Source organism: Oncorhynchus tshawytscha, linkage group LG08, assembly GCF_018296145.1.
Source record: "Oncorhynchus tshawytscha isolate Ot180627B linkage group LG08, Otsh_v2.0, whole genome shotgun sequence".
Taxonomy (NCBI): Eukaryota; Metazoa; Chordata; class Actinopteri; order Salmoniformes; family Salmonidae; genus Oncorhynchus; species Oncorhynchus tshawytscha.
Window position 1 is genome coordinate 79,027,156 of NC_056436.1, and position 22,269 is coordinate 79,049,424.

General features: G+C 44.8%; 1 protein-coding gene across 2 annotated transcripts in view; it reads left to right on the plus strand.

Annotated features, from left to right (window-relative positions):
- Positions 1-21,356, plus strand: part of LOC112233125 (FERM and PDZ domain-containing protein 3-like) — a 46,074-nt gene extending 24,718 nt beyond the window's left edge. Inside the window, exons 5-12 of one of the 2 annotated variants that reach the window (XM_042326008.1) lie at positions 60-179; positions 725-861; positions 4,285-4,411; positions 9,787-9,876; positions 10,200-10,379; positions 12,924-13,059; positions 13,878-14,840; positions 16,053-21,356. In XM_042326008.1, coding sequence (XP_042181942.1) covers positions 60-179; positions 725-861; positions 4,285-4,411; positions 9,787-9,876; positions 10,200-10,379; positions 12,924-13,059; positions 13,878-14,840; positions 16,053-18,910 — 4,611 coding nt within the window. In that variant the 3' untranslated portion in view covers positions 18,911-21,356. The remainder of the gene's footprint in view (positions 1-59; positions 180-724; positions 862-4,284; positions 4,412-9,786; positions 9,877-10,199; positions 10,380-12,923; positions 13,060-13,877; positions 14,841-16,052) is intronic. The other variant, XM_042326009.1, reaches the window with a different exon arrangement.
- Positions 21,357-22,269: the final 913 nt, after the last annotated feature.

Below are 22,269 nucleotides of genomic sequence, written 5' to 3' on the forward strand. Positions count from 1 at the left end.
AGGGAAGGAAGCTGTTATGATATAGGTGTTATTCGTGCCATCTCCCTCTCTCTCCTCAGGTGGTGCACAGGACGTATTTCCAGGGGATGAAGTGTCTCTTTCGCATCTGTTTCTTCCCCAAGGATCCAGCAGACCTGCTCAGGAGGGACCCTGCAGCCTTCGAGTACCTCTACATACAGGTAGGGATACAACCTTTGAGTACCTCTACATACAGGTAGGGATACAGCCTTCGAGTACCTCTACATACAGGTAGGGATACAGCCTTTGAGTACCTCTACATCTAGGTGGGGATACAGCCTTCGGGTAGCACTAGGTGGGGATACAGCCTTTGGGTACCTCTAGGTGAGGATACAGCCTTCGGGTACCTCTAGGTGAGGATACAGCCTTCGGGTAGCTCTAGGTCGTGATACAGCCTTCGGGTAGCTCTAGGTGAGGATACAGCCTTCGGGTACCTCTAGGTGAGGATACAGCCTTCTGGTACCTCTAGGTGGGGATACAGCCTTCTGGTACCTCTAGGTGGTGATACAGCCTTTGGGTAGCTCTAGGTGGTGATACAGCCTTCGGGTAGCTCTAGGTGGGGATACAGCCTTTGGGTAGCTCTAGGTGTCTCCCCCCCTTTGCATAAGATTGCTGGAAGAAGTTCCTGACAAGGAAATCCATCTATGTTATAGCTTAAAGCTGTGCCTAAAACTGTATAACCTGAATAACATTACCCCCACCACAGAGTCGCAATGACGTCATCAAAGAGCGCTTCGGCATGGACTGGAAGTCTGACGTCACATTGCGCCTGGCGGCGCTTCATATCTACATCACAGTGTCATCGGCCAGACCCAATCAGAAGATCTCGCTCAAGAATGTGGAGTAAGTGTGTGTGTGTGTGTGTGTGTGTGTGTGTGTGTGTGTGTGTGTGTGTGTGTGTGTGTGTGTGTGTGTGTGTGTGTATGTGTTTTAGACGACAAAATGGATCGCTCAGCTGCATGACTCATTACTCAGACACTCCACAGAACGAAATGTGTGTCTCCGTATTCCATTATATTTCATAAAAAATGTCTTAGCTCTAATATGTTGAAGTGTGGTATCCAGCTGAGTTCTAAAAGTATATCAAAATGATCCATAATTACTCCATCTAATATTAAAAGCAGAAACCACTCAAACCACGAGCTCAAGTCACTCTGACACCAATAAATTCATTTTACAATTAAAAGTCCCTTGGGCCACACATTTACTTATATCCCCAACTTACCAGATAACTAGATCACTCCCAGATAACAACACTGAACAAAAATATAAATTCAACATGTAAAGTGTTGGTCAAATTTTTCATGAACTGAAATAAAAGATCCCAGAAATGTTTCTCTCAAATTGTGCACAAACTTGTTTACATTTCTGTTAGTGAGCATTTCTCCATTGCCAAGATAATCCATCCCCCTGACAGGTGTTGCATATCAAGAAGCTGATTAAACAGCATGATCATTACACATGTAAAAAATAAAATGCCACTCTAAAATGTGAAGTTTTGACACACAACACAATGCCACAGATGTCTCAAGTTTTTAGGGAATGTACAATTAGCATGCTGAATGCAGGAATGTCCACCAAAGCTGTTGCCAGATAATTTAATGTTCACTTCTCTACCATAAGCCGCCTCCACATCCGGCTTCTTCACCTGCAGGATCGCCTGAGATCAGCCACCCGGACAGCTCATGAAATTGTGGGTTTCACCACAGAAGAATTTCTTCACAAACTGTCAGAAACCGGCTCAGGGAAGCTCATATGCATGCTCGTCATCCTCACCGGGGTCTTGACCTGACTGAAGTTTGGCGCCGTAACCAACTTCAGTGGGCAAATGCCCACCTTCGATGGCCAGTGGCACGCTGGAGAAGTGTGCTCTTCACGGATGAATCCCAGTTTCAACTGTACGGGGTAAATGGCAGACAGCGTGTTTGGCGATGTGTTGGCGAGCGGTTTGCTGATGTCAACATTGTGAACAGAGTGCCCCATGGTGGCGGTGGGGTTATGGTATGGGCAGGCATAAGTTATGGACAACAAACACAGTTGCATTTTATCAATGTCAATTTGAATGCACAGAGATACTGTGATGAGATCCTGAGGCCCATTGTTGTGCCATTCATCCACCGCCATCACCAGATAGCTTGATAATGCACGGCCCCATGTCACAAGAATCTGTACACAATTCCTAGAAGCTGAACATTTCCCCGTTTTTTTCCATGGCCTGAGCAGGTTTGGAATGCTCTGGATCAATGTGTACAACAGTGCATGTTCCAGTTCGCAGGAATATGCAGAAACTTCGCACAGCCATTGAAGAGGAGTGGGACATTTCACAACCCACAATCAACAGCCTGATCAACTCTATGTGAAGGAGATGTTTCACGCTGCATGAGGCATATGGTGGTCACACCAGATATTGACTGGTATTCTGATCCACGCCCCTACATGTGACCAACAGATGCATATCTGTATTCCCAGTCTTGTGAAATCCATAGAATAGGGCCTAATTTATTTCAATTGAATGATTTCCTTACGTGAACTGTAACTCAGTAAATTCTTAGAAAATTGTTGCATGTGTTTATATTTTTGTATAGTGTAGATAACTCTGACTGACAGACATTATACCAGATAACTAACTCACTCTGACAGACAGACATTATACCAGATAACTAACTCACTCTGACAGACAGAAATTATACCAGATAACTAACTCACTCTGACAGACATTATACCAGATAACTAACTCATTCTGACAGACATTATACCAGATAACTAACTCACCCTGACAGACATTATACCAGATAACTAACTCATTCTGACAGACAGACATTATACCAGATAACTAACTCACTCTGACAGACATTATACCAGATAACTAACTCACTCTGACAGACATTATACCAGATAACTAACTCATTCTGACAGACAGACATTATACCAGATAACTAACTCACCCTGACAGACAGACATTATACCAGATAACTAACTCACTCTGACAGACATTATACCAGATAACTAACTCACTCTGACAGACATTATACCAGATAACTAACTCATTCTGACAGACAGACATTATACCAGATAACTAACTCACTCTGACAGACATTATACCAGATAACTAACTCACTCTGACAGACATTATACCAGATAACTAACTCATTCTGACAGACATTATACCAGATAACTAATTCACTCTGACAGACATTATACCAGATAACTAACTCATTCTGACAGACAGACATTATACCAGATAACTAACTCACTCTGACAGACATTATACCAGATAACTAACTCACTCAGACAGACATTATACCAGATAACTAACTCACTCTGACAGACATTATACCAGATAACTAATTCACTCTGACAGACATTATGCCAGATAACTAACTCACCCTGACAGACAGACATTATACCAGATAACTAACTCACTCTGACAGACATTATACCAGATAACTAACTCATTCTGACAGACAGACATTATACCAGATAACTAACTCATTCTGACAGACATTATACCAGATAACTAACTCATTCTGACAGACAGACATTATACCAGATAACTAACTCACTCTGACAGACATTATACCAGATAACTAACTCATTCTGACAGACATTATACCAGATAACTAACTCATTCTGACAGACAGACATTATACCAGATAACTAACTCATTCTGACAGACAGACATTATACCAGATAACTAACTCATTCTGACAGACAGAATTTGACTAATTTAGCAGATACTCTTTTATTTATTTATACATTTAGAAGATACTCTTATCCAGAGTGACATACAATCAGTGCATTCAACTAGAAGAAAACAACCATATAGTATGTGAGAGAATACAATGAAATAACATTCATCGCAAGTCATTGCATTGCATTGCATTCAGTCACACAGACAGAGTAGAGCCAGTGTTCTGTCTCCAGTCTGAGTCTGACTCTGAGGGGGGAGCCTTGTCAACCCTGTCAGTGTGACAGAAAATAGGAGCAGTAGCTCCTTGAGTCTTTGTCTACATCCCAACTGGCACCCTATTCCCTATATAGTGCACTACCTTTGACCAGGGCCCACAAGGCTATAAAGGGAATAGGGTGCCATTTGGGACGTAGCCCTCGAGTCTTCCCTGGGGGTCTCTCCCCGAGATATAGACATGGTCCCACAGCTGTCAGCATCTGACTGGTTATACCATCTCGCTCTCTCTCTTTCTTTCTTCCTCTCTCCCTTTGCTCTCTACTCTAACCCCTCTTCTCTTTCGTTCTCTCCATTCCCAGGAAGGAGTGGGGTCTGGAACCTTTCCTCCCCCTCACTCTACTTCCCACCATCAAGGAGAAGAATGTGTGTAAGACCCTGTCACAGCTGCTCAAGACCTATCAGCATCTGCCTCCCTCCGGCAATAAGGTGATCTTTCCTCTCTGTCACACAATGACCTTCCGATCAGTAAATAATCTCTAGATACAGCATAGCTATAACACTAAGTATTTCAGATTCATTGTGCCTTTCATCTTGCACTCTCAGTTAAGAGGTTTATCTTCTGACTGGCTGTGGCATTTCAAACGTGTTTAAACAATGTGCAGGTGCCCCTTTACATGGTGAAACAGTGCCACCAACAGGACATGTACAGTATTGTAGGCGAGAATCCACTGGTCATCCTTGGGTGAATCTCAACCGTATTAAGTGTCTTCTCCTCGTCTCCTCTCCTTCATCACTGATCTGAAATCACAAGATAAGTGAAAGCAATATGGAGGATGCCAACTTGGCTCCTGGACTCTGTCCACGCATTTCAAGGCTGCGTTGAAACAATGACTGGTAAATGATCCAAGAACAGCTCAGTGAATCCCTACCATTGTGACAACGAGTCGTCATAATGCTTCATCAAATGTACATGATCTTAGGGGCCTTGGCAAACGCAATGTAAGTAATTTAATTTATGTACCCCTAATTGCACTGAATACATATGTTTATCCTACAGCTATTGTAAGCAGTAATCATAAGCCTATAAACCAGAGTTACACTGTTAGCACTGAGGCAGTGTGCAATAGTAGGAAGACCCCTTCAGCTCCAATGTTAATACCATGAGTAAGTCTATCTCTGATAGGCTTCTCTGTAAAGCATTAAAAACAATCAATCAACCCAGAAAAGTGCTAAAAATAGCCCATATTAACATATGTAGCCTAAGAAACAAGGTCCATGAAGTCAATAACTTGCTTGTAACAGATGACATTCATATTCTGACTATCTCTGAAACTCACTGAGATAATACATTTGATACAGTGGTAGCAATACATGGTTCTAACATCTACTGAAAAGACAGAAATGCCAACGGAGGCGGTGTTGCTGTTTATATTCAGAACCACATCCCTGTAAAGCTTAGAGAGGATCTCATGTTAAATACTGTTGAAGTAATATGGCTACAGGTTCATCTGCCTCACCTCAAGCCCATTCTTGTGGGAAGCTGCTATAGACCACCAAGCGCTAACAGTCACTATCTGGATAATGTGTGAAATGCTTGATCATGTATGTGATATCAACAGAGAAGTATATTTTCTGGGTGATTTTAAATATTGACTGGCTTTCATCAAGCTGCCCAATCAAGAAAAAGCTTCAAACTGTAATCGGTGTCTGCAACCTGGATCAGGTTATCAGTCAACCTACCAGGGTATTGACAAACAGCACAGGAATTAAATCATCAACATGTATTGATCACATCTTTACTAATGCTGCAGATTTGCTCTAAAGCAGTATCCAAATGCATAGGATGTAATGATCACAATATAATAGCCACATCTATGATAACCAAAGTTCCAAAGGCTGGGCCTAATATAGTGTATAAGAGGTCATACAGGAAGTTTTGTAATGATTCATATGTTGATGATGTAAAGAATATTTGCTGGTCTGTGGTGTGTAATGAGGAGCAACCAGACGCTGCTGGTCTGTGGTGTGTAATGAGGAGCAACCAAACGCTGCTGGTCTGTGGTGTGTAATGAGGAGCAACCAGACGCTGCTGGTCTGTGGTGTGTAATGAGGAGCAACCAGACGCTGCTGGTCTGTGGTGTGTAATGAGGAGCAACCAGACGCTTCTGGTCTGTGGTGTGTAATGAGGAGCAACCAGACGCTGCTGGTCTGTGGTGTGTAATGAGGAGCAACCAGATGCTGCTGGTCTGTGGTGTGTAATGAGGAGCAACCAGACGCTGTTGGTCTGTGGTGTGTAATGAGGAGCAACCAAACGCTGCTGGTCTGTGGTGTGTAATGAGGAGCAACCAAACGCTGCTGGTCTGTGGTGTGTAATGAGGAGCAACCAAACGCTGCTGGTCTGTGGTGTGTAATGAGGAGCAACCAGACACTGCTGGTCTGTGGTGTGTAATGACTAGCAACCAGACGCTGCTGATCTGTGGTGTGTAATGAGGAGCAACCAGACGCTGCTGGTCTGTGGTGTGTAATGAGGAGCAACCAAACGCTGCTGGTCTGTGGTGTATAATGAGGAGCAACCAGACGCTGCTGGTCTGTGGTGTGTAATGAGGAGCAACCAAACGCTGCTGGTCTGTGGTGTGTAATGAGGAGCAACCAGACGCTGCTGGTCTGTGGTGTGTAATGAGGAGCAACCAAACGCTGCTGGTCTGTGGTGTGTAATGAGGAGCAACCAGACGCTGCTGGTCTGTGGTGTGTAATGAGGAGCAACCAGACGCTGCTGGTCTGTGGTGTGTAATGAGGAGCAACCAAACGCTGCTGGTCTGTGGTGTGTAATGAGGAGCAACCAGACGCTGCTGGTCTGTGGTGTGTAATGAGGAGCAACCAGACGCTGCTGGTCTGTGGTGTGTAATGAGGAGCAACCAAACGCTGCTGGTCTGTGGTGTGTAATGAGGAGCAACCAGACGCTGCTGGTCTGTGGTGTGTAATGAGGAGCAACCAAACGCTGCACTTGACGCATTTATGAAACTACTTATTCCAGTTACTAATAAACACACACCTATTAAGAAAATGACTGTAACAACTGTTAAATCCCCTTGGATTGATGAGGAATTGAAAGATTGTGTGGTTGAGAGGGATGAGGCAAAAGGTATGGAAATTAAGTCTGGCAGATTGGCAAACATACTGAAAATTAAGAAATGATGTGACTGAACTAAAAAATTTAAAAATAATAAAAACAAAGAAATTATATAAAGAATGATTGTAAAAAGCTTTGGGGCACCTTAAATGAATTTTTGGGGGGGAAGAACAACATTGAATCAGATGGCTCATCACAAAGCCCACTGATATTGCCAACTACATTAATTACTTTTTCATTGCAAGATAAGCAAACTTAGGGATGACATGCCAGCAACCAACGCTGACACTACACATCCAAGTATATCGGACCAAATTTTGAAAGACAAGAATTGTACTTTTGAATTCCGTAAAGTCAGCGTGGAAGAGGTGAAAAAAGTATTGTTGTCTATCAACAATGACAAGCCACCGGGGTCTGACAATCTGGATGGAAAATGACTGAGGATAATAGCAAACGATATTGCCACCCCTATTTGCCACATCTTCAATTTAAGCCTACAAAAAAGTGTGTGCCCTCAGGCCTGGAAGGAAGCTAAAGTAATTCCGCTACCTAAGAATAGTAAAGCCCCCTTTACTGTCTCAAATAGCTGACCAATCAACCTGTTATCAACCCTTAGTAAACTTCTGGAAAAAATGGTGATTGACCAGATACAAGGCTATTTCACAGTAAACAAATTGACAACAGAATTCCAGCATGCTTATAGGGAAGTGCATTCAACAAGCACAGCACTTATGCAAATTACTGATGATTGGCTGAGAGAAATTGATGATAAAATGATTGTGGGGGCTGTCCTGTTAGACTTAAGTGCAGCTTTGGATGATCATAGTCTGCTGCTGGAAAAACATGTGTATGCTTTACACCCCCTGATATAATGTGGATAAAGAGTTACTTGTCTAACAGAACACAGAGGGTGTTATTTAATGGAAGCCTCTCAAATATATTCCAGTTAGAATCAGGAATTCCCCAGGGTAGCTGTTTAGGCCCTTGCTTTTTTTCAATTTTCGACATGCCACTGACTTTGATTAAAGCCAGAGTGTCTATGTATGCTGTTAAGCGGAGCGGCACCGGGGAACCCAAGAGCAGACTCAGATGCGGAAACGGGGATGAATGAACCAAAATATTTGTTACACAGAGAGATATGGAGTGCAGATCCGGGGTAGCTTGGATGAGTTGCAGAAAAAACAGATGTGGAGACTGAGGTTGGTGTTGGCTGAGTAGAACAGGGTAAACAGGTCCTAAGGGGAATCCAAGGTAGTGGTGGTGAGATGTGGAACAGGAGACAGGAGCCAGAGCGGTAATAAGCAGAGATTACGATCTGGCAGAGAGGAAGTGGCAGGACTGAGTATTTGTAGAGGTCTTGATTATGGAACGAGTTGCAGCTGGTAGGGATCTGCTCTGTCTCCAGCACACCTGCCTCCAACCACACAATCACACAGAGAGGGAGAGTGTACAGGGGGAGTAACTGCAGGTCAAAAAGACACCGGATGAACACCAGAGGGCGTAACAGGAGCAGATGTGACATATGCGGATGACTCAACACTATACACGTCAGCTACTACAGCGACTGAAATGACTGCAACACTCAACAAAGTGCTGCAGTTAGTTTCAGAGTGGGTGGCAAGGAATAAGTTAGTCCTAAATATTTCTAAAACTAAAAGCATTGTATTTGGAACAAAACACTCACTAAACATTAAACCTCAACTAAATCTTGTAATAAATAATGTGGATATTGAGCACGTTGAGATGACTAAACTGCTTGGAATAACCCTAGATTGTAAACTGTCATGGTCAAAACATTGATGCAGTAGTAGCTAAGATGGGGAGAAGTCTGTCTATAATAAAGCAATGCTCTGCCTTCTTAACAACACTGTCAACAAGGCAGGTCCTACAGGCCCTAGTTTTGTCGCACCTTGACTACTGTTCAGTCGTGTGTTCAAGTGCCACAAAAAAGGACTTTCAAAATGTAAACATTTAAATTGGCTCAGAACAGGGCAGCACGGCTGGTCCTTGGATGTACACAGAGAGCTAATATTAATAATATGCATGTCAATCTCTCCTGGCTGAAAGTGGAGGAGAGATTGACTTCATCACTACTTTTAGTTATGAGAGGAGAGTTGAATGCATGTTGAATGCACCGAGCTGCCTGTCTAAACTACTGGCACACAGCTAGGACACCCATGCATATCCCCCGAGACATGCCACAAGAGGTCTCTTCACAGTCCCCAAGTCCAGAACAGACTATGGGAGGCACACAGTACTACATAGAGCCATGACTACATGGAACTCTATTCCACATCAAGTAACTGATGCAAGCAATAAAATTTGATTTTAAAAAACAGATTAAAAAACACCTTATGGAACAGTAGGGGAATGTGAAGCAACACAAACATTGGCACAGACACATGCATACACACACACACACGATAACGTACGCACTATACATACACATGGATTTAGTACTGTAGATATGTGGTAGTGGTGGAGTAGGGGCCTGAGGGCACACAGTGTGTTGTGAATGTATTGTAATGTTTTTAAAATTGTATTAACTGCCTTAAATTTGCTGGGCCCCAGGAAGAGTGGCTGCTGCTTTGGCACAAACAAATACAAATACATCTAGATTTTTAATTTCACCTGTGATGTTAGTGCAGATCAAGGAGAGGAGATGAGTAGAGGAAGCCACTAGAGACTATTGAGACTGGGCCCTTGAGTGTTGTGTTGTGTCTACTGACAGGTCCCTCCTCTCCAGGGAAAGCTGCAGTACATGCGTGTGCTCAACGATCTTCCGCCCTTTGGAGGCTTGCTGTTCCACACCGTCGGACTAGTAATGGCAACATTCTCTTATAAACATGCCCATATCGCATTCCCACATTATATATGAGTCCCACTCCTTTATGATGAATTTCTCTTATGTCAAGGTACAGCTCATGTTTATGTTTTCCTGTAGCCTTGTAGCATCCCAGGCCAGACATCCAAACTGATACTACATTCATGTATATATATATATATATATATATATATATATATATATACTACAGTACATATCATTTTGAAGAATGCATGTTTCTGAGTTAAGTTCTATGCTGTTGTTCTCTCTGTATTGATAGAATGTTTGATTGATTGATTGATTGACTGATTGATCCACAGGATGAGAAGCAGTCGGCCACTACGCTGCTGGTGGGTCCGCGGCACGGCATCGGTCATGTGATCGACCTAAAAAACAACCTGACCACGGTTCTGACAGAGTTCAGTCGTGTTGCTAAGATACAGCTGCACCGGGAGAACCAGGGCGTTGCCCGAGTAGAGGTGGCCATACAGGAGACCAAGGTATGTGACAGATTGAACACGTGTACAACTATAGATTTAGAAGGACATTATGAAGCTCAGGATGGAACTCATTGCACCATACTAGTAGGCCATGGTACCAAACATAGATTTTCGCTGCACATTAGAATTCCTTTCAAATTCAATTAAATCAAACCTGTGAGATTAACCAAGTTGAAGTAGCGGTATGGTAATTATATTAAATATACAGTAAAATGCTTTGTTGAAGCCTCCAAACTCATTTCAATCCCTGCTCCAACCTCTGTGTATGAAGATGTGTGTGTTTCGGAGGGGCTGAGATGAAGCCAATACATAGTGCATTCAGGAAGTATTCAGACCTCTTGACTTTTTCCACATTTTGTTATGTTACAGCCTTGTTCTAAAATGGACTAAATTGTTTTTTTCCCCCTCATCAATCTATACACAATACCCCATAATGACAAAGCAAAAACTGTTTTTATCAATTTTAGCAAATTGCTACAAATAAAAAAAATGGAAATATCACATTTACATAAGTATTCAGACACTTTACTCTGTACTTTGTTGTTGCACCTTTTGCAGCAATTACAGCCTTGAGTCTTCTTAGGTATGATGCTACAAACTTGGCACACCGGTATTTGGGGAGTTTCTCCCATTCTTCTCTGCAGATCCTCTCAATCTCTGTCAGGTTGGATGGGGGAGCGTCGCTGCACAGCTATTTTCAGGTCTCTCCAGAGTTGTTTGATCAGGTTCAAGTCCGGGCTCTGGCTGGGCCACTCAAGGACATTCAGAAACTTGTGTCGTGGAAATTCAGTACTGAGAGAGATTTGGTCATTTTTTCAAACAATCATCTTTATTTAATATCAATTAATTATTGCAATAATGAGGCTGGTCGACCCTCCCACCCTTGAGTGTTGGACCGAGTAACCTAACCTTTACACAAATGCAGAGTACTATATATAGCTGACACTAACAATGCTCAGTCATGTTTGGTTTAACCCCCCTCATGCAGACCAAGGAGCATCATAATCCACTCTGGGTTCATCCTGTTGTTATCTGCACATGGGTTGTTGTCTTAACCACTTCCTGGCTTAGTTTCCCAGATGCAAGGATGATTTTGAGACAATGAGGAATTGTTCTAAACTCATCCTAGCTATCTCTATCTCTGTTACACCCACCACATCGTGTCTACGTAATGCAGTCTTTAACTAATTTGTCAGCTCAAGTCATCTCTGGTGACCATAACGCCCAAATTAGCTGCAGGGAACTAGAGTGGAGCCCATGAAAACACAGAATTAAACAAAACAGAAATATCCTATTCGTTAACTATTAATATCAAACAAACCAGGTAAATATGTCATTTTTCTATCACAGCCACTCCTGCCTTGTCTTGACTGTGTGCTCAGGGTCATTGACCTGTTGGAAGGTGAACCTTCGCCCCAGTCTGAGCTCCTGAGCACTCTGGAGTAGGTTTTCATCAAGGATCTCTCTGTACTTTGCTCCGTTCACCTTTCCCTCGATCCTGACTGGTCTCCTAGTTCCTGCCACTGATAAACATCTGCACAGCATCATGCTGCCATCTCCATGCTTCACCATAGGGATGTTGCCAGGTTTCCTCCAGACGAGATGCTTGGCATTCAGACCAACGAGTTAAATCTTGGTTTCATTAGACCGGAGAATCTTGTTTCTCATGTTTTGAGAGTCCTTTAAGGGCTTTTTGGTGAACTCCAAGTGGGCTGTCATGTCTGGCCACTCTACCATAAAGGCCTGATTGGTGGAGTGCTGCAGAGATGGTTGTCCTTCTGGAAGATTCTCCCATCTCCACAGAGGAACTCTGGAGCTCTGTCAGAGTGACCATCGGGTTCTTGATCACCGCCCTGACCAAGGCCCTTCTCCCCTGATTACTCAGTTTGGCTGTGCGGCCCACTCTAGGAAGAGTCTTGGTGGTTCTAAACTTCTTCCATTTAAGAATGATGGAGGCCACTGTGTTCTTGGGGACCTTCAATGCTGCAGAAATGTTTGGTACCCTTCCCCAGATCTGTGCCACGACACAATCCTGTCTCGGAGCTCTATGGATAGTTCCTTCGACCTCATGGCATGGTTTTTGCTCTGACATGCGCTGTCAACTGTGGGACCGTATGTCCAATCAATTGAATTTACCACAGGTGGACTCCAATCAAGTTGTAGAAACAAGGATCTCAAGGATCAATGGAAACAGGATGCACCTGAGCTCATTTTTGAGTCTCATAGCAAATGGTCTGAATACTTATGTAAATAAGGTATTTCTGTTTTTATTTTTTATACATTTGCAACAATTTCTAAAAACCTGTTTTCACATTATGGGGTATTGTGTGTAGATTGATGAGGAATAAAAAATAATTTCATAATTTTTAGAATAAGGCTGTAGCGTAACAAAATATGGAAAATGTCAAGGGGGCCTGAATACTTTCCTAATGCACTGTACATCATTGGATAAAGCAGAAAACACATTTCCGTTTGACCTTGTGTACAATTGGACAATAAAGAAATCTACATCTAAAACGTAATTATCCCCTCCCACCCCTGCAGCCTCTGGTCCTGTTGATGGAGTGGCCTGATGCCAGTAACTTTGCCTGTCTCATCTCCGGCTACTACAAGCTGTTTGTGGATCCCAAACGAACCATCTACTACCGGACACCTGGTCAGTCTTATATGATCAAGGCAGGTATGTTAGTAGTCACCTCCTTGAGTTATACTGCTGGTTAGGACTTGCAATGAAGCTGTATATTTACAATATCTGTTGATGTTTAAGAAATGGATCGGTAAGTCTAGTGTTTCGGGAGGTTGTTATAGAGATTCCATTATTATTAGCTTTCGATAAAACTGAGAATGTTTTTCATTTCCTGTTCAAATCCTTTCCATACTCTTTGCTTTGGCTACATTTTCTATCAATAAAACTCAACATCCAAACTGAGTATCCAAAGGCACGTTGACTGAATATCAGTTTGCATCTCAAGGATTCCATTTACAGGTTTTAGTGTGTGTCTGCAAGTGTGAGGCATTGCATGTAAACCATTATACTGCAACCAACTCTACTCAATCCATCTGGACTGACACCTGCTTCTCCATAATGCATCTGTGCATCCGGACCTAAACCATATCAACAGCTACCAATCACCTCTGCTGTCGCTCCTCCCATCTCCATCCTGAGATCTCATCTTCATCGGACTATTCTCTCCCTCTTCCTTGCATAGGGTAACATTTTGTGGTTTTTGCCTTGCTTTTTTTCTGTGAAATATATATGTAATATTCAAACATTCACAGCTCTGTTTCCATCTGCTGTGGTGGTGTGCCTGCATGAGAGGAAGGCCGCTACGTCCCATAACATCCCACCAGACTTACCTCCAACTCCAGTCTCCAGCATCCATCACTGAAAAAAATCCACCAGTCTTCGCCTCTATTTTCCCATAAGGACCCACTCCATTTTCCCATGCGATTCCTCACCTCTCAGCCTCTCAACTGCTCTGAAAATTCTGTCCGCAGATTACAGAGGTTCCCACCACACCCACCCGCGCTCCAGCACTACAGCTGTGTCCAGTGGGGACCGACGAGGGGACGAGAGGGAAAGACCCCATACGAGGGACCCAGGGTCCCAGTCTCAGAAGACAGCGACCGCCCCACTGCCCGCAGAGTCCCAACACCTGGGTCTATGCCACGTCCATCTCCGGGAGCAACAACAGCTGCAGGAGCTCCACATGCAGGCAGAACCCGAGCTCGACGTCAACGAGAACCTCATTTCCCAAGAGGCACCAGGGCGGCCCCGTACCAAGTCTGACCCGACGCTGCAGAAAACAGAGATGATCGCCGGGAGGCCGGAAAGCCCCGTCCAGGAGAGCTCAGTGGCCTTCAGGAGCAGAGCCCAAACCATGGGGCAGGTCCAGCGAACTACACGGTTCTTCTGTGACTCTTGCAAGGCCCGGTTGAGGGCAGAGGGAGTGGCTGTGGCCTTGAACGGTGGACGCAGCAGCGCCTCATCAAAGCACTGCTCCAGCGCCTGTGCCTCCTGCGATGGAGGTGCAGTAGACCTGATGGCCCTGCCTCCCCCAGGGAATGAAGAGGAGGAGGAAGAAGAGGTGGAGGACGTAGGAAGAAAGCTGCAGCTGCCCCATCCGGCCATTGCTGCTCCTCCACCTGGGTTCAGGGACAACAGCTCAGACGAAGATGACGCCAAGAGAGGACGGAAGTCTCGACCAAACCCCGTCATCCGTCCCAGCCCTGCAACCGGGGCTGCAGTCAGCAAGAGCTCTGCCAAGGCTTCTTCCAAGGAAGTGGTACCGGCTCCAGAGGATGTCCCGGTGACGTTGATAGACAACGTGGCCACCAGGACAGTACGGGACCATGCCCAGGAGCTGGATGATGCTCTGGTGTCCACTCTGCAGGCCCTGGAAGCCCTAGCTGCATCAGAGGACTTCCCCCATCACCCACAACAGCCAGCTCAGACCACAGGTCAACATGCCGTGTCATGCTATATGGACTTCTTCTCATATAGAGAGTCGAATCTAACCACCAAGGGCTCCTTCATTGCTAATGGTTCATTTTAGGGCACAGTGACTACTCTGGGGCACTTTTAAATATTTTTCTACACTGAGTGTACAAAACATTAGTATTGAGTTGCACCTTCTTGTACCCTCTACAGTTAGTCCGGGCATGGAAGTGTTGAAAGCTTTCCCTTAGGGATGCTGGCCCATGTTGACTCCAATGCTTCCCACAGTTGTACACACTGGAAACTGTTGAGCGTGAAAAACCCTGAAGCATTGCAGTTCTTGACACACACTCACCTGCCTGGCACCTACTACTATACCCCGTTCAAAGGCACTTAAATATTTTGTCTTGCCCATTCACCCTCTGAATGACACACATACAATGATTAAAGTGGATTGAACAAGTGACATCAATAAGGGATCATATCTTTCACCTGGTCAGTCTGTCATGGAAAGAGCAGGTGTTCCTAATGTTTTGTACACTTCAGTGTAGCTGAAGGGGAGGAGAGGTTAAAGAAGGATTTTTAAGCCTTGAGACATGGATTGTGTATGTGTGTCATTCAGAGGGTGAATGGGTAAGACAAAATATTTAAGTGCCTTGAACGGGATATGGTAGTAGGTGTCAGTGTCAAGCACACCGGTTTGAGTGTGTTAAAAATTGCAATGCTGCAGGGTTTTTCACGCACAACAGTTTCCCGTGTGTACAACTGTGGGAAGCATTGGAGTCAACATGGGCCAGTATCCCTGTGGAACACTTTAGACAACTTGTTGAGTCCATGCCCTGATGAATTGGGGCTGGCTTGACAGCATAATTGAAGTTCAAAGCTTTAACATCCCAAAACAGGGACAAAAAGACTATGTTTTGACGTGTTGTTTTACAGCACACTGCTTGATACTGAACATAGTCTCTTGTGTTGTATCTTTTGATAGCGAGAGAAACACAAGAGTTCACTCAGTCTTGATTAAAATTCAGTTTGATGCAAAACAAGGTTTTGCTCACAGACGGTTAGCAGAGCTTTAAAAGAAACATCAAGAGATTTTTGCAAGTGTAAGTATTTAGAAACAGTGTATTTGATGTGCCATCTTTCAGAAATCAATGACTGTTTTCCATCTGTCTGTGATATTGTATGACGTCCGTGTGACCCTGATAGTGTCTTGTGTTTCTTTCTTTCCATAGGGTTGATTGTGTTGGCGGCCATTACGCCCGAGTCATCGCTAGACTCAGGGCACGAGACCAACTCCTCTGAGCTGACAGACGTCTCAGAGATGGTGTCGGCCATGAAGCAGCACCAGAACCAGGCCTACCTGTTGGCCCACCATATCAACAAGGAGCGTATCTTCAGTCGCAGAGACTTCCCCTTGGCCATACCAGGCTGCACCACCCAGACTATTGGAGGCGGTGCGTTCTCCATGGGTCAGATCCGCGGCGGCTGCCCCTCGAAACCAGTGATCCTCAGTAAGACTGTTCCCCTAAAGCTTAGCCCTGGTCAGGAGACTGCCAGTCCAGGTCTGAGCACAGTGGAGCAGGGGAGTGACGTTACCCAAGAACCAACGCAGAGTGAGCCAAGTGAAGGCAAGAAGGCAAAACCAGAGCCCACCAAAGCGTGCACCCCAGACCGCCCTGCGATGTCACCTGAGGAGCTGAAACTCTCCAATCCAGGGCAGGCACCTAAGGTCGGCAAAGATCAAAGGTCGCCCGGTACTGCTGTGGGCAAACTAAGCCCGAATTTCTCTGTGGGCGTCAAGGGGAAGAAGTCTGCGCCTCTGAGCCCGGCCACTACCAACAAAGCCTTACCCATTCTCTTGCCTGTGGACAGAACTGCCTCCGCCAAGATTTGCCCCACAAACATGTGCCAAGATGCCGAGACTGCCTCTAGCAAGACCATCAAGCCTTCAAGCTCTAAAGACCTCTTGCCAATTGATGACCTGTTCTGCACATGCCCAGTTAGAGAACCCGGGCCACAGCTAAGACTGAAGGATCCACATACCCAGAAGGTGGTGGTGTTCCACTCCTCTTCCCCTACAGATGATGAGCGTCTTTGTGCCAAAGGCCTCCAACTGGCCAGTAGCAAAGAGAGCACAGTGAGAGCAGCAGGAGGAGCAGGAGCAGACCCCATCTTGGCCAAGCCCAGACCCCAGGCCCCAACCAAGTACTCCCAGTCCCCACACATGCCTGTGAAAGCTGAGAGGAAGGAAGCAGCAGAGGCCAAGGCAGAGAGGTCCCAGGGTAAAGCTCAAGCTGAGCCACATAAATGCCCCCCGAAGACATTCCCTCTCCTGGGAGACCCCACACACCCTACCTGCTCTGTGGACAAGGTCTCTACTCTCTCCTCTGCTGACAGCAAGAACCAGGGTGGCGGTAAAGGGAAAGCCCAGCGTAGCGCTCCCTTCCTAAGTATCAAGAACCTTCTGTCGGCCACGTTCCCAGCTCGGATTCGCAGGGAGACTGATGAGCGCCGAGCCCAGCTCCAGAAGGTCCGGCAGTACGAGTTAGAGTTTCTGGAAGAACTTCTGAAGCCCAAGTCGTCTGGGGGCGAGTACCTACCCCAGGGGTCCTCGCCAGTCCCCTCAGGCACCCCATGTGCTTGCCAGCTCCTTACAAGTCCTGTGCTAAAAGCCCCTGGAATCTCCAGAGAGCAACGCCGCAGCTGTGACTGCAAGAGGATGTGCAGAGGTATCCGACTGCCCGATACGCCGGTCGGCTCAATTGCAGAGACACAGCAGCATAGAGGTAGAGAGAGACCCCTCTCCAAGACCCCTCCAGCGACCTCCAAAACCCCTCACCCCCAGGGAGCTCAGAGGAGACCTCAGACCTTAGAGATCAAGACCACCCGAATCCGCTCGACCAGTCTGGAGTCGCGGGAACCCAGGGGGGAGCAGGCTTCCTGTTTGCCCACCTGCACCTCTCGCACACCAGACTGCATGGGCGCTCCGCAGTACAAGAAGCTCCAGAGGCGGTATAGCATCGGAGAGGTGGACAATGCTGAAGGCACCCAGCTGTACACCGAGATAAAACCCAAAGCCAAGAACCTGGAGAAGGAAATGGAGCGAGTGAGGGCCGCAGGGCTGAGGCTTCCAACAACCGTGGAGCCCGTTCACAATCAAACTCACACGACTGCTGCAGAGGCAAAGGGGAAGAAAGGAGTGTTCTTCATCCAGGGAGAAGAGCTGCTGAGGGAGAGCAGAGAGGGGGCGCCGACGGAGATGCTGCTGGGGCTGCCTAGCGAGGACAGTGACGACAGGGAAAAGTGCTGCTCTTTCTGTTTCTGCTACAGGAAGTGTGAAGCGGCGGACGAGAGCAGCGAGAAAGAAGAGCTGTCCTACTCCACCACCCTCCAGGTCCTGCCTGGGATGCAGCTGGGCTCTCAGACCTTGCCCATTGTCAGCAAAACGCTCCAGGTTCTCCACGCTGAGGGCTGCAGCGGGGAGGAGGAGGAAGTAGAGGAAGAAGAAGAGGAGCCGCAGACACAGGAGATCGACCTCCGGGCCTGCGGGACTCTGGAGGGGAGTCTGGCAAGGGTCGAATCCCTGCAAGGAAAGACGTTCAGCCTGCCGGACGGTTTCCTCAATGCCCAGCTGGATGCTAATGAGCTGCTAGCCATCCTGCGACAGTGCGCTAACATTCCCCAGGTGGATAACGAATCACGCCTACAGCCGTCCCGGATCGCCGAGTACAAGCAGGAGCTGGCAGTGCGCTTCAAAGAGTTCAGGGCGGCGTGCAGGCGGGTGGCGAGCGTCGAGAAGAGCCCCACTCGCATGCTGAGCGTTGTTACGGCCAGCTTCCTGGTCCTCTGCGAACTGACTCAGACCTTCATCAAGCTGGTTAGAGGGGTGCGTTCAGAGGCCCAAAGGCTGCAGCTGCTGCGGAAGGTTGAAGAGGTTGCTATCAATTACACTTTGCTGTTGCGTGCAGCCGAGGAGGCGATGGGCCACTCCAGTAGTCTGCCTAACAAGAGCGTGAGTCCCCAAGTTACTACAACCTCCACTAACATGGGCTCCCTCTCTCGCCCAATCAAAACCCTGCCTACCCAGTAGAGACAAAGAATGGGGAAGTTAGTAAATAATCATATATGACAGTTGGGAATGTGGGTGGCTGGGTCCACACTCTCAATGTCCAGTAGTTATTTATTGTTTACAGGACATGCAATGATCCATCCTCAGCAAAAATCGCAATGCAATTGCTCCATTATGAGTTTCCAGGGGCTGTGGCAGTTGCAGCCTAGAGTGGCCCTGTGGTGTTCTAGCATAAGAGACCACCACCACTATACAAAAGGTGCAAGGACCTACACCTCTCCTCCATGTCAACTCTCACATTACAGAGGTCCGTCTCATTATTTTCTATGTATATTTGAGTTGTATCTTTTTAGCAAAGTATACCTTTTTGTGGAGAATAAAAATAATGAAAATAATATATTAAATGATATTGAGTATAACAAATATAAAGAGTAATACATCTACAATAAATGTGCTCTGGGCAAAAATACAGCAGAGAAAATGTCAAAGTAGCGAATTCTGTGAATTAGGTAGTCCAAAGCCTGGGTTAGTAGTTGACGTGTTTGTTTGTTCAATTTTCTAACTGTTGTGACACAATAAGTTCTGTTGGTCATCTGGACAATGCCATGACCTGCACCTCAACAATATCACATACATCACATTCAGAATGTTGTACCTCCTTGAATTGGGTTGATATAAAATAAACATGAGGCCCATTTACTCACCTGTAGAATAAAACCACTGGTATGTAACACCTAGTGTGGGCAGATATAACAGAAAAGCTAACTCACTAGTGGCTAACCAATCAGCTGGGTAGGATCAATGTTCTTCATGAAGGAAATGAAGGTAGCCTCGCTCTGCAGTATTTAGTGTAGTCAACCTCACGTTGCTGTCTTGGTTAGAGACACACACACACAATACTCACACACGACAATCACAATCCACACTAAACCGGCACATCAACACTTGTAAATGAGAGATCCACTTTAGCAAGCTTAGCCTTCGAATTTTGCACAACCTTCAGCATTTGCTCCTGTTCACACATGATCTATGTTCATGTTTTGTTTACATTCAGTCAACTGAACACTGCTCTAGAAAACAAACTCCTCATACACCTTCCATTTTATAAACTATTTCATCTTAGAAAAGATTCAAGTTGCTATATTCTTCTCTACAATAATTTTACAGGATTCTGTGTCACAAACAATTCAATGGGGTTATACTTTTTGCTCTCTATATGTGCTGTTATCCCTAGTGCAATACAGGAGATATATATAAATCACTAACACACAAAGTAGTTTTCTATGTATTTTAATAAAACTGACACCTGTGTTTTCTGTCTGAAAACGTCTTTCTGTCTCCTCCTGTTGTCAACCCACAGAGATCGAAGCAGCCTACAGCTAACCTCAACAGAAACTATTCAGACTCTGTCCATAACTGTTATACTCTGACAGGATACTATTCATACCAGGCCACATGAATTCTTTCACTGCACTACTGTCTTGCATGTTTCCCCAATTCTACCTTTGTTCTTAGAGTTACAAGAAACAGAAACGGTCCCGTTAGCAGTGGTGTTGGCAGATTCCGTGTTACTACTAGTTTTATGAAGTGAGAAAGAAAGAATATACACCCACAAAATATATGAGGAGGCTACTTATACCAATAATGTTTTGCAATGGAAATTCTTTATGCAGAGTTGTGTTGTTCTACACTCAAGATGTAAATATTGTAAAACAGTTGGAATATTTGTGAGCCTGGAAAACACTTTTAAATTACTAACTGACGTGTGAAGATTGGTTCCGAATTCTTCAGCGTTTTGTAAAAAAAGAGAAAACATGTCTGTACCGTATAATTTATAGTAGTTATGTTCCATAGACAACTAATAGCGAAAACGTATATTTTAAGAGTATATAATGAGTATAAAGCATGGGACATGTTTATTTTTATAAAAACAAAACATTCTCTCATCATGACCACCTGGAAATGTTTTCAAAATTTAGTTTTTGACGTAATGATAATATACAAATATAGTGTGTGGTTGTCATTGTTGAGTTGCGTTGCGTTGTTGCCATATTGTGAATGTGTCTCTGTTTCATAACATAATGGACCTTTGTTCCATAACATAATGGACCTATGTTCCATAACATAATGGACCTATGTTCCATAACATAATGGACCTATGTTAAATAACATAATGGACCTTTGTTCCATAATATAATGGACCTATGTTCCATAACATAATGGACCTATGTTCCATAACATAATGGACCTATGTTCCATAACATAATGGACCTTTGTTCCATAACATAATGGACCTATGTTCCATAACATAATGGACCTTTGTTTCATGGCCTATTCCATTGTGTTTGTTTGCACTTATTTATTTACTTAGTATTTATTTGTCAATAATCTTGTCTTCACTGTGTTCTTCTGTCTGTACAGCCTGTCTCATGTTTTAAGAGCAATAAAGTGTTTTAAAGTTACAGTCTTCCGTTTAGAAACGTCACATTTACATTTGGTGTAGATTGAAATGTGTGTTTTGATACATTCAAGTTATTTGGGCCTCATCTGACATTCACTTCCAAATGAATATGAAATAGATTTACTTAAGATTTCCTTCTCCTTACGGAGCATTGGGCAGAGGTAGCCTATCCTTCTACTCCATGTTGTCCTTCTCCAAACTTCTGGCCTAGATTACTGTGGCCTCTATTGTCGGGCTGCATTCAGAGAAAATGTTGCTCAGTCACTAAGCATATCACTCCAAAAGCTTGAAGGCTATTTTATGTCAACCCAAACTTCACTCATTACCAACACATTACTGCAGAGAACATGGCATAAAATTAGCAATGTAGACATAATCTCTGCAGTGGCGCTAAACCTCTGCATAGGCTGCTCTTTAGCCCTACTCAGGATATTTGGCCATACTTAGGATATTTAGCCCTGCTCAGGATATTTGGCCATACTCGGGATATTTAGCCATACTCAGGATATTTAGCCCTGCTCAGGATATTTAGCCCTGCTCACGATATTTGGCCATACTCGGGATATTTAGCCATACTCAGGATATTTAGCCATACTCGGGATATTTAGCCATACTCAGGATATTTGGCCATACTCAGGATATTTAGCCCTACTCAGGATATTTAGCCCTACTCAGGATATTTGGCCCTACTCAGGATATTTGGCCATACTCAGGATATTTAGCCATACTCAGGATATTTAGCCACACTCAGGATATTTGGCCATACTCAGGATATTTGGCCACACTCAGGATATTTTCGACTAACCTTTACTTGGCCATACTTTCTTCATTCTTGTCTAAAAACATTTGTGTGCAATTTCAAGTGTTACTCCAAAACACCTGAGAATATTCAGAAAATATGAAATCCTCCGTTCCAGCC